Here is a 19038-nt window from a genome sequence, read left to right as displayed (position 1 = left end):
TAATTAATGACTCTGGTGATAAATCACGCGCTTGTGACTTATGATTTCATTGTGAAGACGTTGTAACGCTCTTTGATATATTATTGTTACTAGCTGTTACCCGCGTCTTCGCTCGCGTAGAATAAGAGTATATTTACAAATTACCTTCAAATATTACGTTAATGTAAGTTGTATGTATTTCAGCCCTTAGGGTAGAATATCCAGAAACGCTTAAATGCGAATCAACTCGTTTTTAATCAGTAGCCCAAAAATAAAGTTTCATTTTAACTTAAAAAATGACGGACTTCCAGACTATCCTATGTACGAAATGTCTACCCAATTTCTCTTCTTAGGCGTAAAATATTCAAAAACGCATAAATGCGAATCAACTCATTTTGAATCGGTATTCCAAAAATAAAATTTCGAGCTTCTGCCTTAAAAAATGACGGACTTCCATACAAACGTTCAACCCCTATTTCAACCCTTTAGGGGTAAAATTTCCAAAATTCCCTTTTTAGTGGGTGTCATGATATGTTATATATAGCCCGAAAATATAAGTTTTATGCTTCTTAGTTCTATAAATGACAATATTTTCAACAACTTACAACCTTTCATCCCCCTTTTCACCCCTTTACAGCACTTTTTCCAAATAAAAAGTAGCCTATGTCCTTTCTCAGGCTCTAGACTATTTGTGTACCAAATTTAATTTAAATCGGTTCATTAGTTTTGGCGTGAAAGCGAGACAGACAGACAGACAGACAGAGTTACTATCGCATTTATAATATTATATATATATACACAAGCTACGCACTCGGTTTCGCATATAGAAAAAGAGTTTATAAATAAATAAATAATATTGGACAACATCACATACATTACTCCAATATAAGTAAGTAGCTAAAGCACTTGTGTTATGGAAATCAGAACTAACGACGGTACCACAAACACCCAGACCCAAGACAACATAGAAAACTCAAAGTCAAAGTCAAAAATCTTTATTCAATATAGAAGTTTTTACACTTGCTTATTGATTGTCAAAAATTTACCACCGGTTCGGATTTAGCACCTCGGACCTGAGAAGAACCGGCGAAAGAAACAGCGGGATATATTTTTTTTAATAATAACTATGAACTTTTTCTACATCGACTCGGGACCTCGGAGTGGCGTACCCATGAAAACCGGTGTACACACTACTCGACCACGGACACCACGGACACCATTAATATGCTCATTAAAACTTTGGCCGACTAGCCGACTAACCGACTATTCGGCAAAATCGATCGAAATTATTTAAAAAAAAATAATGTATTTTTGTTCATTAAAGTGAAAGAGTTTAAGATAATTAAAATAAAGCTTGAGAGCTTAAAGAGTTAACATTAATTCATGTCAAAAAGAACAGTCGCTTACCGCTGTCTGTCCCTATGTATGCTTAGATCTTTAAAATTACGCAACGGATTTTGATGCGGTTTTTGTATTAGATAGAGTGATTCAAGAGGAAGGTTTATATGTATAATACATGCATAATATAGTAGAGAAACGCTGATAATTTTAGATGTTTCTAATGTAAAGTCGTAAATAAACACATTTTTATTATATTTACATTGCAAACGCTGGTTGAACCCTGCGAGATAGATCAAAACAATGTACTACTGTATTGTACAGCTTCACAAGGTCTACAAAAAAGTCCACGATGGTATATGTCCATCTGATAGGGATAGCCCACAGTAACAAATTTTTATCCTTTAATTTTTACGAGAAATAATCACTTATTTTCGAAGCGATGTTAAGCCATACAGCCTTAATCCTTATCCAATTAAAAACAATGTGCATATAATGCCCTAAAAAAATCAATCAATATGGCCCAAGCAATTTAAATGAGTATTTTCGAAGATATTACAGATTTAAAAAGCAGGGACATGGTTTGTATTGTCAACTGAAAAACTGTGAACGCTGTAAGACATTCCGTAGTATATTTTAGTGGCTGCATTGCACCCGTGCGAAGTCGGGGCGGGTCGCTAGTAATCAAATACTATCAGATTTAGACAAAGACAATTTTTCCTACTTATATTTAAATCATAACACTTAGTACTAGTTTAGTATTGGTTCAACGTTATAACCTTCTTAGAACTTCTTAGAACATTCGTAAATGAAAAAAAATATTTCTTAGAACGTAAATAAAATTCGTTATACGATACGCTTACGTCGTAATTAAAATAACAAATATTGTTTAATATGCAAACGAACGAACAGGGCTATTGTTTTAAAATTCACATTCGTGTAAAATATTCGAATTGGTTGGCCATTTTGAATTAATGTATTGATTTCGTTCTTGAAAGATAACAATTGTTTTGAAAGATTAATCCATTATTTTATATGTTTATGTAGTTTAAGATTTTATTATTCAACTAACTAAACCAGCGGCTTTGCACGCAACTTGTAAAACTTTTACACGAGTACACCTCCCATTTCACCTTTCGAGGGGTGATTTAAAGATGTCCTTTGATGATCCCTGGCACACAATCAGTGGCGTAGCTAGGTGGGTAAGGGCCCCGGTGCATAGAAAAAGAATCGTGCCCTTGCCCCCTCTTCAACGTATATTGGCCTTCAAAATTATAGATAGGAATAAGAATAGGATACAGGATACAGTGAGTTGAACATATCATTAGTAAGTTAAATCCATACTTCATCTCTATTCAAAGCTCTTTTTATAGCTTAGGTTAGAGGGCCCCCAGAGCTCAAGGGCCCTGGTGCACTGCATCACCTGGCCCTACGATAGCTACGCCACTGCTCACAATTGTATGTTTAATAAACGTATTATTATTTATTATATATGTAAGTATTATACACGTTTTAATTATTCGCTAAGTCGTTAAAAAGTGTGTGTTCGGACCTACGTAAGCGCGTGCGAAGTTCTACATTTTGGACGTAATTAGAAATTGTTTTTAATTACTAGCGAATAATTTTACATACAGCCCTTAAATTTCCCACTGCTAGGCCTCCTCTCCCTTTGAGGAGAAGGTTCGGAGCATATTCCACCACGCTGCTCCAATGTGGTTTGGTGGAATACACATGTGTCAGAATTTCGATGAAATTAGACACATGCAGGTTTCCTCACGATGTTTTCCTTCACCGCCGAGCACGAGATGAATTATAAACACAAATTCAGCACATGAATATTCAGTGGTGGTATGCCTGGGTCTGAACTCGAAATCATCGGTTAAGATGCACGCGTTCTAACCACTAGGTCATCTCGGCTCTTTTTAAATATTGACAATTTAAATTTTATAACAAAATAAACATTGTTAAATAAGATAAGATGAGAAGTTGTCTATTTCGACCGACTTGACACTACCTCTCCTCAAAATGGAGAGGAGGTTAGGCCCGGGGAGGGCAATTATTTCAAGTTGTTGCTACGCGAAAGCCTATTTTTAAAGGTATCATCTACATTTTCGATTACTTTTGACAGCGTTCAGCGATCTATTAATGTATTTAGCCATTCGTATTTTTTTTTAATGCAAAAAAGCGGTTATCTTTTAATATTATATATTAATTAAAATAGTAATAAATTTTACACAAGGCGTAATTTTTTTTTCTTTCCATACTGCCACCGACTCGCATTGGAACAGCATGTCGGAAGTTCTTCAGGTTTGGGAAATTTACAAACTGTTACTAATTTTCCTTGCCTGGCAGTGCCATCTATTGTTAGATATTTGAACTTATCAAGTTTGACCTCCTTTTAAAAAACCCGGTCATATGGAATATACACAATTAAAGATTTTAATGTCCGTTCACGTAACTCGGTACGTTTTTAAGGTTAATCAATGATGTATTTTTGCGTGTCGATCGAAAATTTGCGTTGAGAAATGTCGATTTTATTAACTCAACTTTGCGACCCGCCCCGACTTCGCGCAGATTCAACGCTGATACTAAAATATACTAAAGATTGTCTTACAACGCTCACAGTTTTTCAGTTGACAATACAAACCGCTATGACCCTGCGTTTTAAGTCTGTAATATCTTCGAAAATATTCATTTAAATTACATGTTGTAAAGGGAAATATTGGTCAATATTAAATGTACAATTTATTTAAGGTACTTAATTGCATAAGGATTAATGCTGTATTGCCTAAAACTGCTTCGTAAATAATCCATTATTAAAAAAAGTAAAGGATGAAATTTGTGATTTATCCCTCAGAGATAGATATGTACCATCGCGGACGTTTTTGTAGATATTTTTAAGGTGTACAATACTGTAGTACATGATTTTGATCTATCTCGCAGGGTGCAACCAGCGTTTGCAATGTAAGCGAAAAAATGTGCTTATTTACATCACTTTGGAAACCTCTAAAATTATCAGTGTTCCTGTATACATATAAAGCTTTCTCTTGAATCACACTATCTATTAAAAAAACCGCATCAAAATCTGTTGCGTAGTTTTAAAGATTTAAGCATACATAGCGATAGACAGACAGCGGTAAGCGACTTTGTTTTATACGATGTAGTAATGTTTTAGTACTATTTATAAGGGAGAACAGTTTTTTGTAATACCAAACTGTAAAACTACTAAACCGATGTACATAAAACTTATACAAGAAGGTAAAGCGCGTTTCGGAGAAGGTTTAGTATATAACATTGTTATATAAGGAGCTTTCAGTTTTACCTAATTTAAAAAGACAAGCGTGACTTTCGTGTTGCCTTGTGTTATGTAACTGTGTATGTAATGAGGAAATATTTTCGTTTTATGTACGAATTTAAATAATTTTAACCAAGGAGGTCACCCATTCATTTTGTTTTTTTTTTGACAGTGAACTCAATTTACTCTGCCAGGTAAAGCGAGGCAAAGGAACTTATTTGATTCCAAAATTTTACGAATTTGCCAAATTAATTTTACTAACGTAATAATTGTCTTTGGAATTAAAAATGAAAATCAAAATATACTTTATTTAAGAAGATATTTGCGAGCACTTTTGAATAATTTTACATGATTAAATCTAATGCTACCACAGGTTCGGAATGTAGATTCTAACGACAACCGGTAAGAAACTCAGTAGTTAATGTAACACAGTAATTGAATCACTACCGACTTATTTTAGTATTTATTTAATTATGTAATTTGTCTGATAAGAGTATCTACTGAGTTTCTTGCCACCAAACAGGATTACTCAGTATTGTCGTGTTCCGGTTTGAAGGTCGAGTGAGCCAGTACAAATACAGGCACAAGGGACATAACGTCTTAGTTTCCAAGGTTGTAACTTAAAGGCGCAGTGGCGATATAGGGAATGATTAATATTTCTTACAGCGCCATTGTCTATGGCCGATGGTGACCATTTACCATTTATATAAAAAATGAGCATCTAGTTGAGGTATAATTTGATTCATTTCATTTAGAATGGCGGCAAAATTTAAATCTTGCTGATGCTCAATCAGTCAGAGAATACTTCCGCTAAATTCTCAGTAACAACCCGGAATCTGAAAGTATGTACATTCCCGTGCCTCGGAAGGAGCGTGCCATTGCCCGTGCCTATACAATAATTAAAAAAAAAAACATAAATCTTTGTTAAAAATAACTACGCTCATTGCTTTATGTCAAATTACTTTTTTTGTCCCATTTGCTGTCGAAACACTTGGCCTTTGGAGTAGTGGGGCAAAAAGCTTAATCAAAAGTATATCACCTCGCCTTATTGGCTCTACTGGTGACAGGAGGGCTGGTTCGTTTTTTGCCCAGAGGATTGGAATTGCGATTCAACGGGGAAATGCTGCTAGCATCCTTGCCACCATTCCACGCGGTCAAGATTTATACAGTAACTATTTTAAATTCATATTTGTAAATATTTAAGCACTTAATGTTATTAAAAGTAATTAATTTATTTTATTGCTCCAAATAGCTTGACCCTATGTTAGGTTAGATGCAATTAAAAAAAAAACAGTTTTTTTTTTTAAAGTCGTTAAAGTCCAAACTAGAACGTTCGCCCCTGAGAACCAGATTCGACGAAAATTATTTAAGATCTCAAAATATATACAAGGTGTCATTGTTATATGTTAGCTTTTAAGGCTGCAGTTCGCGAGGCCTGGTTTCAAACATCAGGTTAAGTCAATGAAAAAGTTAAAAGGGTTTCTCGGGTCATAAGCATAAAATATTATTCCAGAAATTGTGACGCACACATTATTAACACTTATTATAATATTAGCTTGATATGGTTACTTATACGGAACCCTTTAGCGTAATGGACGGGCCTACTGGCCTAGTAATGCAAAAAGTTGCTGGGTCGATTCTGACCTCATGGGATATTGTTGCCCCCACTCACACACAAGTGTTAAGCTTAAAAGGAGGGGTAAATATGAATATTAGTAATTCCTTAATTAAGTTGGGGCATTGCTAGTATATTTTAAAAAAAAATCGTCGAATCGTTATCCGGACCGAATTTGGAGGTCTGGAGGAGTTAGATAAATGGGGGGGGGGGGTCTAGTTATTTTTTTATACATTTTGAAAAAATCATTTCTGTCATTAAGGTATGTTTATATTTATTTATTCTTTGTATCAGTAACTTTTAAAACAGCAATACTATAAAATATAACTATTACTATCATTTGACTTTATCTAGATATCTAAACATATATTATTATCTCTCGTGGGGGCCCCAGGGCAGTTGCTCCGGTTGCCTTTCCCTAAGTCCGGCCCTGATCGTTAAGAAATGTTTTTGTGTTAAAGGATATTAAACTAATAAATTTGATGACGCTTGCACACCTTGAGAATTAAAAGATAGCTTCCAGCTATAATTAAAAAAATCAACACCTACTTTAGCTTTAAACACGTCGGACCTCAGAAGAACCGGCGAAATAAATTCAGCGCGTTTTTTTATATCTCAAAATTTTAATTAAAGATTTCGTACGATTATATATAGAGCAGGTAAATGAGGACCTCGATATCAGATTCGTAATTAAGATGTGACTTCAAAGTCCAAATATATAAGTCATTTTATCTTTGAGATTGATTCAAGACTAAGGTTTATATCAGTTGTTCCCAAACTTATTTTTCTCGTGGGCCACCTATTGGCATGTGTGCGTAACCACAGTTTGAGAGAAACACTAAAATATGAACTAAATTTAAATTTGTTTAATATTGGTGTTTTTAATTCTATCCTTAGTAACCGTACGAGTATATCAGCAATTAAAATCTATGTATTTTTTAGTGATTCTCTCAATTATTCGGAGACCTGGGGATCTCCGCCCACTGCTGGGGCAGGTCGTGGACCCCTGGGTGTCTATCTGGATCACTTTGGGAATCACTGGTTTATATGTATAATTAACAAAGGTTTGGGTGTGTTCTTATTTAAACCGTACGCAGTCGAAGCCGCCATTTTGATTGTTGATAATTATTACTATTAACTGGACAACATCACATACATTACTCTGATCCCAATGTAATAAGTAGTTAAAGCACTTGTGTTGTGGAAAATCAGAAGTAACGACGGTACCACAAGCACCCAGACCCAGGACAACATAGAAAACCAATGAACGTTTTCTACATCGACTCGGCCGGAAATCGACTCGTACCCATAAAAAATGGTGTTCACACTACTCGACCACGGAGGTCGTCAAATTGTTTAATAATCTTGTAGAAAAATTGTGAGAAATGATACTGAAAATGAGAACACTCAAATGAAGTGAAATCACGAAGAAGAATGAAGATGTCAAAGTCACGGTTACGGTTAAACTCTACCGTTATGGAATTTAAATGTCCGAAGCTAGATATTTTAAAATAATTCTAGTTTTAAATACCAAGCTTTGCGCTACTTTTATAAATAGACTTTATTTTATAAAACGGCATAAAAGCTCGGAAAAAGTACTTTAAGCTCTAAAGAGACGGCATACGGTACAAAACCATTCAACCTTGCTGTTATTCTTGGGTAGTAATTTGTGATTTAAAACGAGAATAAGATGGCGCTGAGTATGCATTCCGTACACACCCTGGGTAGGATTTAAGGGGGGGCAACGAGGACAGCCGCACCGGGCCTCCACGATGGAGGGGCCCCCCATGATCGAGTTTAAAAAAATAATATAATTTCGATGAGTTAATTTAAGTAAGTTGCTGTTACAAAAATAAGATATTAATTTGTAAAAAAAGGGGCATCCAGTACATAGAGCCCCAGAGCCTCTATCTTTAAATCCAACATCCATTCCATTAAATATGTTTGGATATTTAATGAAGAAAGTTCCTCGAATAGTCCTCCCGATTGCGGCATTGTCAAAGATGTGTACATTTTAATGGAATATGTTAGTAGTGAACGAGAGAAGATAGATGAGATGATAGATGAGGAGGAGGATGAGCCCTAAGAACATATGGATGGAGTGAGACATGGATGACGATCGAATAATAGAGAAAATCTAGCTGTGCCCGCGACTTCGTGCGCGTTTGAATCTAACAACTTAATTTAACAACAGGATTTTTTGTAGCTTAAGTTACTCCTCATTCCATCAACTATCTGCCAGTGAAAGTCCCGTCAAAATCGGTCCAGCCGTTCCTGAGATTAACCGGAACAAATAGACAGACAAAAATTGTAAAAAATGTTATTTTGGTGTATGTACTACGTATACATACATATGCATTTAGTAAATAACGGTTATTTTAATATTACAAACAGACATTACTACAAGCAACTCTCCAATTTTATTATATGTATATTCCGGTCTTCTCCCGCACCAATGAATGTCGTAAATCAAAAAATATTTTTGACATACAATTTCTTACGAGTCGTATTTGGACGATAAACAAATTACTATTTATAGACTTCATCCCGAAATCCTTACGTGTGACGTCAGTGTCGATAAAAGAAAAAATATCGACAGGTCAACGGGTCGACTGTTGACATCATTGTTTCTTAGTTATTTTAAGTCGTTTTAAAATGGAACAGGATAATTATTCATGTACTTTTACCAAGTGAAACTTCTTTAAAATAGTTGTTTTGAAACGGAAACTAATCAAAGATATAAATGAAAAAGCAATTAACGATGATAGAATTTAATAAATTTAAAAATAAGAACGTTATTTTTTTATATTTTTAATCTTTTTTTTATGAATTGACTTCGAAAGAAATAGGTCCTTCAAAAAACATTGTTGCGTTTATTTAATTTGAATTTAAAAAAAAAAATAAAACAAGAAACTTCTGACAAATAAAATTTCCTCTATTACTAAACTTATTTTTTAATAGTTTCTCCGACTAAAAATTACATTATAACATACATAAATTGATAATAGAATTAACAGTTATGTACATGCTTCTACTAGCTCTGTCAACTTTGTACGGACTTCATTTAGGTTTGTTTGAATTCCCCGGTAGGTAGCGCTATGAGAGGGAGACGTTCTTTTTTTAAATCTAAACTGTCAAACTCAAAATAATCCATCAAAATCAGTCCAGGTATCAACAAGGTCGGATGATTTTCTAAAGAAAAACTATACAACACAGTGCTGGCCTTAGGCAAATAAGTAGCAGTCGTATTAAAAAAAAACTCTATTTTGTTCCGAATTTAATGTTTTTTTCTTTGATTATTTATACATATGTCTATATTTCGAACTACAAAAGCACGAAATTTTTAACTTTGCTGTTTCATAGATTCAAGTCAATTGTAAAAAACACATCGGTAAAGAAGGCATATTATTCGATACAAGATTATATTGATGATAAAAAAGCGTGGAGTTAATGCCTGTTGACTTCCAGGCAGGAGACATAACATACATATATAATTGTATTTAACTAACATGACTGTATTTTTGGATGTTGAAAAAGAGTAACAACTGAGTTTTTTGCCGGTTCTTCTCGGTAGAATCTACATTCCGAACCGGTGGTAGCTTTACTTAATTTTAATAGTTTGTTAAATGACGATTCAAAAGCAGAACATTTAGCCGAGATAACTTTTAAATAAATATATTTTTTGTCCTACTGAATAAAAAACACCGAGTGTCTATGGGCGGTAGAGTCCACTTACTATTAAAGACAAACGGACTGACCTTGAAAATTGTCTCATAGCGAATGAGTTTCTCTAAGCCTAGCACATATATTATCTGAGTCGGGCATCGAACCCAATACGGATGCGAGATGCAAGTAGAGCATAGCGTAAAGACATAACTAGGAAGAAATTTAAGATGAAACCATGCATGAGCGGTTTCGTTCATGCTTGTTGATATCGCGTATGAGAGATAAGGATAGAACGCTGTTTGTCTGTTTCGCTTGAATTATCTTGTGATTGGTCATAATTTTAGGTTTTAAAGTCTTTGAACGGCTTTGAAGGAACCTGTATGGTCGATATTTGAATTCTATGATATAGGCCTTCTGTGAAAACTTCAGGCGAAAGATCATTCCTCAGCCGGTATGTTGACAACATGCCAAGCAACATGTTAAGTAAAAATAACAGTGCATAAACATCCCACTGCTGGGCTAAAGCCTCTCCCTACACATGTGGCAGAATTGCATTGAAATTAGACAGAATTTAGGTTTCCTCACGATGTTTTCCTTCGCACATAGCACGAGATGAATTCTTGTCTCTGGTTTGAACTTAGAATCATCGATTAAGATTCTACTCTTGACAGCAAATTGACGCGTTATCATTGGTCGAGAGCTTGATTAATCTATGATATTCACTATGGATTTGCGAAAGAATGGCGTTTTGAACATCGACGAAAATCGGAATTTTGGGAGTAAAATTAAAGTGGACATAAGTAGTTAAGTGTAGTAGTGTTGTATTATAACATTAACAGCCTATTAGCATGGAGCAAATTCCACCACGCTGCTCAAATGCGGGTTGGTGGAATAAACATGTGGCAGAACTTCGTTGACATGATGGTGTCCTCACGATTTTATCCTTCATCGCCGAGCACGAAATGAATTATAAACACAAATTAAGCACATGAAAATTCAGTGGTGTTTGTCTGGGTTTGAACCCGAAATCGACGGCTAAGACGCACGCGTACAATAACGATATATTAATTATAAACTCTCAGTAGTGCACAATATAGCTGAGTTATTAGCGAATCGCATGAAATACGTAAATCTAAGGTTTGTTTATCTTTATTCCTACTTACATTGGAATAGGCTTTATGATTAACAAGATCTCATACCTTACCCAGAACTCGCGGTAAACTAATTTCTTAAATAAAATGTAGCGGCCAGATCAGCGTCAATATGCAGATAACACAGATGTGTCCGTAGCGTAACAGCGGTGTAACGTTACAAAATAATAAGTTCTCACGATTCCTAAAGCGATTTCACGCTGCGCTGAATATTCGCACGCGTAATCTCAAACGCGTGTTACATGTAACTGTTGTTCATTTAAATATATATTATTATATGTGACATATATTTATTTCATCACATATATACCGTTTTAATACATGCACAATATAGTAGAGGAACACTGATAACTTTGGAAGTTTCTGAAGTGATGTCGTAAATAAATACATTTTTTTCGCTTACATTGCAAACGCTGTCTGAACCCTACGAGATAGAACAAAATAATGTACTACAGTATTGTACACCTTAAAAAAGGTCTTCAAAAGAGTCCGTGATTTTTTATCCTTTATTTCTTACGAGAAATAATGACTTATTACTTATTTTCGAAGCGATTTTAAGGAATACAGCATTAATACTTATCCAAATAAGTACCTTAAATCAGGATTCGCGGATATATGTCAATTGATTTTTATCTTGATATATATGAATCGATTTTTTCCTATCTTCTGAACAACACTCATAGATCCATGCTTAAGGCCTGACTCTGAATGATTACTTTTTATGATTAGTCGATTATAAATTAATATTAAAATAAAATTAGTTGATTTATCTCACAAACAAATGAAGATATAAGAATAAAAGGTACTTGTTTTTAAGTGTTCATTAAAAAATTCTTTCTCAAATAGATAGACACTAATTCCTTTGTTACTTTTTTTTAATAAAAAATGTGGTTTTTCGACACTTGTAGTATTTTACAAATTCCTTTCCCTTTTTTTTTGGTATATGTACCGTGTATACATAAATATGCATTTAGTAAAAAGCGGTTATTTCGATATTACAAACAGACACTCCAATTTTATTATATGTATAGATATAGAAATGAAATTTTTGTTTCAGATTGTAAAAGATGTTCCAATACGAATACGAAAAGCGTCCGCCATCGCGCGACAGTCGCACGACAGTCTCGCCGCACTGGCATTCCAGACCGTTACCACCAAGACCTGAAGACATCCTGCCCGTTAAAACCAGTGTAAGTTGACTTTGCACCTATAGGGACTAAATAAAAACTTACGTGAAGATTTTGAGAGGTCTTAGTGCAAGCCCGTCTGGGTAGGTACCACCCACTCATCAGATATTCCCAGGGCCGGATGTACCATATGGCTTTGTGGGCTTCAGCCCAGGCTCGTGGATTTAAGAGGGCCCCTGCTAAGTCAAGTCAAAGTCAAAAATAGACGATAATGCGAAACAATCCAAATCCAAGATCATATGGCTTGCAGTCCTACGAGTCCTGCAATTAATCAAACCCATTCAATTAATTAATTCAAGTCTACGTTCAGATATGTCTTAGGTGGGCCCCTAAGTAGTGTTTGCCCATTAGCATTATTAGCATTGGCAGCCTGTTAATTTTCCCACTGCTGGGCTAAAGGCCTCCTCCCTTTGAGGAGAAGGTTTGGAACATATTCCACCAAGATGCTCTAATGCGGGTTGGCGGAATACACATGTGGCGAATTTCATTGAAATTAGACACAGGCAGGTTTCCTCACGATGTTTTCCTACACCGCCGAGCACGAGATGAATTATAAACACAAATTAAGCACATGAAAATTCAGTGGTGCCTGCCTGGGTTTGAACCCGAAATCATCGGTTAAGATGCACGCGTTCTAACCACTGGGCCATCTCGGCTTAGCTTAGGCTTAGGGTGTTAGCCCAGGGCCCCCTAAAGTAACGGTCCTGCCTTGGATATTCTACCGCCAAATAGTAAAACTTAGTATTGTTGTGTTCTGGTTTGAAGGGTGAGACGGTTTTACTACAGACACGAGGGGTATAATCACAACACTTAAGGTTGGTGGTGGTGTGCTTCAGTTTGAAGAGTGAGTTATCCAGTGTAACTACAGGCATGTGAATGTGGTTAACATCTCAGTACCCAAGGTTGGTGGCGCATTTAAGGAAAGGTTGATATTTTTCACAGCGCTAATGTCTAGGGGCGGTTGTGACCACTTACCATCAGACGCCCTATTTGCTCTACCCAGATAATAATGAAACATACTTATAAATAAGGCTGAAAGATCTTATTAAAAACTAGCTGTGCTCGCGACTTCGTGCGCGTTTGAATTTAACAAAAAAGTTATTGTTGTAGCCTAAATTACTCCTTATTACATCAGCTATCTACCAGTGAAAGTCCCATCAAAATCGGTCCAGCCGTTCCGAGGATTAGCCGGTACAAACAGACAGACAGACAATTTAAAAAAAAAATGTTGGTATATGTACAGTTGCTCGATTTGTATTTATAATTCATCTCGTGCTCGGCGGTGAAGAAAAAAATCGCGAGGAAACCTGCATGTGTCTAATTTTAACGAAATTCTGTCACATGTAGATCCACCAACCCGCACTAGAGCTGCGTTTTGGTATATGCTCCAAACCTTCGTCTCAAAGGGAGAGCCTTAGTCCAGCAGTGGGAAATTTACAGGCTGTTAATGTATGTACCGTGTTATTTTAATGTTACAAACAGACACAACATCAAATTAATTATATGTATAGATGATTCTTGAAATGAGCTCATGTCTTCAGTCAATATAATAATAATTATTATTATTGAGAATGTCCTCTTTTATCTCGGACACGGCAGTCGTCCTCAAGAGAGAATTAATTGAGGGACTTATTATTACAAGTGCAAACACCGATGCACTCTCTATCAAAACGCAAAATCTAAATATACTTTATTCGAGTAGGCCATCACGGGCAGTCCGTCATTTTACAGAGATATATTAAAAGTAATTCTATCACCGGTTTTGGTACCGGCAAGAAACACAATAGTTACTTTTTTCCAACATTTGAAATACTTACAATATGCAATCAGACGTAGGACCAAAGATTGAACTTATTACTTTTTAAAATAATAACACTTAGTAGGTAGGTGTACTTAGTAGGTAGGGGTTGGTTTACGTATAAAGATGACTATTCCCTCCCTTGACGCTCAAGCCTGTTTCATAGAAAAATTTGATCCCAGTTTTTCAGACATTAGACAATACAAACCGCTATGTCCCTGCGCTTTAAATCTGTAATATCTTCGAAAATATGCATTTAAATTACACGCTGTAAAGGGCCACATTGATCTATATTAAATGCACAATGTATTTAAGGTACTTAATTGGATTAATGCTGTATTGCTTAAAATCGCTTCAAAAATAAGCCATTATATCTCGTAAAAAGTAAAGGATAAAAAATGGTTGTTGTGGGCTATGCTTAAGTTAAGATTTAATTGCCTCTATTTCTTAAGTCAGTTAAGATTATAATCTTAAGTTATAATAAATTCGTCATCAACACACATGAAGTTGAAGGCGAAGGTGATATTGTTGTTGATATTGCAATGTTACTTCATAAAAACTTTAAACGAAACTCACATAAATCCTCTTTAAGAAAAACCTTTGTACTTGCGAGGATTCAACGAGTAACCAGTAACTATTAAGTAGCATGTCCAAACGTCCCGTATTCCCGGGACGTCCCGTATTTTCAGGGATTATATTAAATGTCCCCACGGGACATACAATGTTGCATTACATGACGAATTTGAGTAAAATATAATTTATTTACCTAATTACCAACTAGAAAATTTATATAGGTGACCAGTTCAAGACCGTGGTTTCGCTCGCATTTAGGAGTTGTTCGTCAGGTTTAAGGTAGAAAAATGTCTTTGGGATTTATGCTTGCCTCATACCAAATTTTCTTAAATTCCTTTCAGTGGTTTGGCCATGAAACAGAGAGACAGACAGAGTTACTTTCGCATTTATAATATTTGCTGGCTGTGTCGCCTATGAATCAACCCAAAAAAAAATTGTTGATAATTGCACTTTTGAATCGTCATGTTACTGTTGATTTAAATGTAAAGAAACAACGGTTCGGTTAGTAACAAGTAGAAGAACCAACGACGGCGGTGAAGGAAAACATCGTGAGGAAACCTGCATGTGTCTAATATCAACGAAATTCTGCCACATGTGTATTCCACCAACCCGCATTGGAGCAGCGTGGTGGAATATGCTCCAAACCTTCTCCTCAAGGGAGAGGAGGCATTTAGCCCAGCAGTGGGAAATTTAAAAACTGCTAATGCTAAAATCTTTTCTACCATTACAATTACAAAGTATGTCAATGAAGTACTTACAGTTAAATTTATATAATAACCTAGAAATCAACAAATACTGAGTCCAATAGCCTCAAAAGTAAACAAAAAGTACCCCCAGTATTAAATGGTTGACATTTCTATGTATCTTTGCGCCTGTCGTGACATTGTTCCCAAATGGATGAGATGTAACAGTGCCTGCGTTCTGGGTACAATGCCACATACAATCTTTTGAATGGAGTGTTTTCTCTAGAATTAATGCCCGTTAGTTCATGGGGGCCATTCATTTATTACGTAAGACGATTTAGGGGGGAAGGGGCGTGGACCATGTCTTATGTTTTCTTACAAGGGGGCGGGAAGGAGTTTCGATAGTTCTTACGTAAGATCTATAAACGGAGACTTGTCCCTGACATTTTCAAAAAGCCTGGCAACCCTACTTGTAAGAGAACTCCAAGTACGCGTTACCGTTAAGTAATTATGTGGTAACGATAGACGGAAGCTGTTACCGTCGGTTTACAGCGGTCGTAAGATTCTAATATGATACTACGCAAGTGGTTTTTATAAATTAAATTATTATTCTTATTATTCAATGATGATTTTTGATTTATGTAACTTCAAATACCTACTTCATTTAAGCCCTTAATAAAACAACGTAAACTAGATGTCTCTTGATGTTTACCAGAATTTAATTATATTTGAATTAAGATTTTTTAAACCTCTTATCAACAAAACCTTTATAAATAAATAAACATATCACTCAATACAATATTATATTAAATATAAAATTAATTGTTGTTACTGACGTACTCTGTAATTGAAACGGTGGAAAAGAGTAACTACTGAGTTTCTCGCCGGTTCTTGATCACTATAACATGACGATTCAGAAGTGCTTTTATGAGCCTACTTCAATAATAACAGTACTCTATACTCTTACAGCGCCTTTGTCTATGGGTGGAGACCGCTTACCATCTGGTGGCCTATATGAAAAATATATATGTCGGAGAAGCAGGATGCCGAACAGTTGGGTTGGAGATATATGGAGATATTCACAAAATAAAACGTATTTAATATCGTCTAATCACTGTATTAATTGATTCAATAATCGTACATCACAATAATATCAAAGGATTACAATAATTCATCTCGATTAAGAGCAAATGGGTTTGCAAGCAACCATCGCATTCGAATCGCCTGTCAAAACATAACGACTCGCGTTGCCATGACACTTACAACTCCATTCGGGGTGACCCGCTCTTAAAAGTAAATCAGCCATCAAACATTATTGCCAACTACTCGATTCATTACTTATCCAAATCAACAACTAAAGTAACCACGCTCCGATATATATATATATATATATATATATTTTTGATTAACTTGAATTAACTTGTAAACATATAGTATATATATGTAGTATATTTCAAGTGAATAAGGAATTAAGCTAAACAACCCTGAAAACTAATTATTGCATGCGATTTGCTAATAGGGCAGTTATATTTTGCAAAACAAATAATTCTCGATGAATATATCTTTATTTATATTGCAACACTGCTCCACTTAACTACTTATATCCAGTTTAATTTTCACTTCTAAAGTTCCTTAAAGATACTTAATGAGTCGGACGGGAATTATCCCGTCGCGTACCTTCGTGCATTAGGGCTATATGATTGTAAGTGGTCACCAGCGCCCATAGACATTAGTACTGTAAGAAATATTAACCATTCTCTAGATTCAACCTTAGGAAATGAGTTATGTACACAATAATACTAAATTATGCTGTTTGGCGATAAAATGTCGGATAAGTGGGTGGTACCTACTATTGCACAAAGCCCTGCCGACAACGCATCTGCAAGCCCCCCGGTGTTACAGATGTTCATGAGGGATGGTAGTTACTGTCTATCAGATGAGCCTTCTGCTCGGGCCACCAATCACATAAAAAAAACCATCTGTTGCTTATAGGGCACCGATTATTTGATTACATCTTTCGACTTTCCAGGTGCCTTTGAAGGTCTGGATTATAGCAAGTGCGTCATGTTTTGCGGTATGCGGTGCGCTGGTTCTTGCGACCATCGTTATCACCAGATGGGGCACCAGTGAAAGCTACGCACCGAGGGAAATATATGCTGAAGCCAGGGTTAGTGATTGTGTTATGTTATCCTAGTCCCTGCAGCCTCTCCAACCCGTGACGACAACGGCCAGCGAAGTGGATTTAGTAGAAAAAATCCATTTAACCCTCCCCAGGTACCCGGTACCTTCCTGAAGGTTTCCAATTTGTGGAAAAAAATACATTTGAATAAAAGAAACTCCCATTTCGTGGTTTTACACCAGAATGGTATATAGGTCAGTTAAGTGATTATCCGTCACTGTGGCTTATCAAGAAGTGTAATATTTGGTATTTAATTTTGAGCTGATTTTTATGTAAATTAGTAAATATATATGTTTTAAATCTTGCATCAAAAAAGGTCAGAAGCGCTATTCTGTAATTCGAAACTAACCAAACTCAATCCTGAATTGTCAGTAAGATTCGATTATTGTCTGTAACCGTATTTATCCCACTGTTAGTTTTTCGTCATTTAACGAGCAAGATAGATTTATGTAAATTGTTTCAGAATAGTTCTATAACACTAATCCTTTACTATGTTTTGCGTGTATTTTACTTGGTGGTAAGGCGTTGTGCAAGCCCAGACACTCATCAGATACACAGACAGCAATACTTAGTAAAACTATGTTGCCTTTTGAAGGGTGAATCAGCCAATGTAAAAGGCACATGGGACGTAACACCTCAGTTCCTAAGGTTGGGGGTGCATGGATTATGTAAGGATTAGTAATATTAGTAATGTCTCGCTTGGTTAGTGGAGACCACTTACAGGTGACCCATTTACTAGTACTAACCTGTTTTAAATGTGTAGTCTAAAAAAAATGAACGTATAATTCATTTTAAATTTTAGGAACCAATATACGCAAATCTTCACCCTGAGCGACGACCAACAACAACAGAAGCTGAAGTCTCGACATCCCAAGAGATAGACAATGAAATCCAATTCCCCATCCTCGAAAAATTGTCCATATTCAAGAACATAGTCGCAAACCGGGGTAAAAAGAAATCAGACGAGAATCTCATAACCAAACCGCAATTACATCCCATCCACGACACATCCCTACATCACCCCGAGAAGAAAATCGAGAAGAAGGACCAGGCGAAGTTACCGCAAGAATTCATCCATGCAAACGTGCCAGAATTTAAACCTACACTACCGGACGTTTTCGTAGACGATTCGGAAACGAAACTCTCCGACAATTACATTGCTGGTCTGAAGAAGGCTGAATATAACTACGAAGAATATTACAACGACGACAATTTATACGACGATTACATGCAAAGCAACACAATGACCAGCTACTTGATAGAAAAAGTACAGGAACTTCACGATTGGATCACAACTGATCCGGATTTCGAGGGCAAGGGTGCCGATAAGCCGAAGACCGGTAACGAATTCGGTCAATTGCTTAAAGCTCTGAACGAAAGTCTCATCGAAGGTAACGTTACAATCGTAATGAGTAAGCTGAAAGACATATATTTGGGAGAGAATTTCACAATATCGAACCAAAGCAGGAAAATTATACTGAGCAACAGTACGAATCTGCTGTCGTTTGGTATACTCACGTTGGACGTGATGCTGCTTCATAATATACAACTCATGGCGTGGGAATCTCAGGTAA

At 35.9% G+C, this 19038-nt stretch overlaps 1 protein-coding gene across 3 annotated transcripts in view; it reads left to right on the top strand.

The window, feature by feature from the left end:
• LOC125075174 overlaps positions 1-19038 on the top strand; it is a 29169-nt gene that overhangs the window by 4256 nt on the left and 5875 nt on the right. Inside the window, exons 1-4 of one of the 3 annotated variants that reach the window (XM_047686802.1) lie at positions 1970-1997; positions 12102-12234; positions 17315-17452; positions 18267-19034. In XM_047686802.1, the coding sequence (XP_047542758.1) occupies positions 12112-12234; positions 17315-17452; positions 18267-19034 (1029 nt within the window). In that variant the 5' untranslated portion in view covers positions 1970-1997; positions 12102-12111. Of the gene's footprint in view, positions 1-1969; positions 1998-12101; positions 12235-17314; positions 17453-18266; positions 19035-19038 lie in introns of those variants that run through there. The other 2 variants (XM_047686801.1, XM_047686803.1) reach the window with 2 other exon arrangements.

The sequence above is a fragment of the Vanessa atalanta genome, chromosome 30, assembly GCF_905147765.1.
Source record: "Vanessa atalanta chromosome 30, ilVanAtal1.2, whole genome shotgun sequence".
NCBI classification, from domain to species: Eukaryota; Metazoa; Arthropoda; class Insecta; order Lepidoptera; family Nymphalidae; genus Vanessa; species Vanessa atalanta.
Note: the sequence above shows the minus strand (reverse complement) of the source record. Positions and strands in the feature narration are given on the sequence as shown.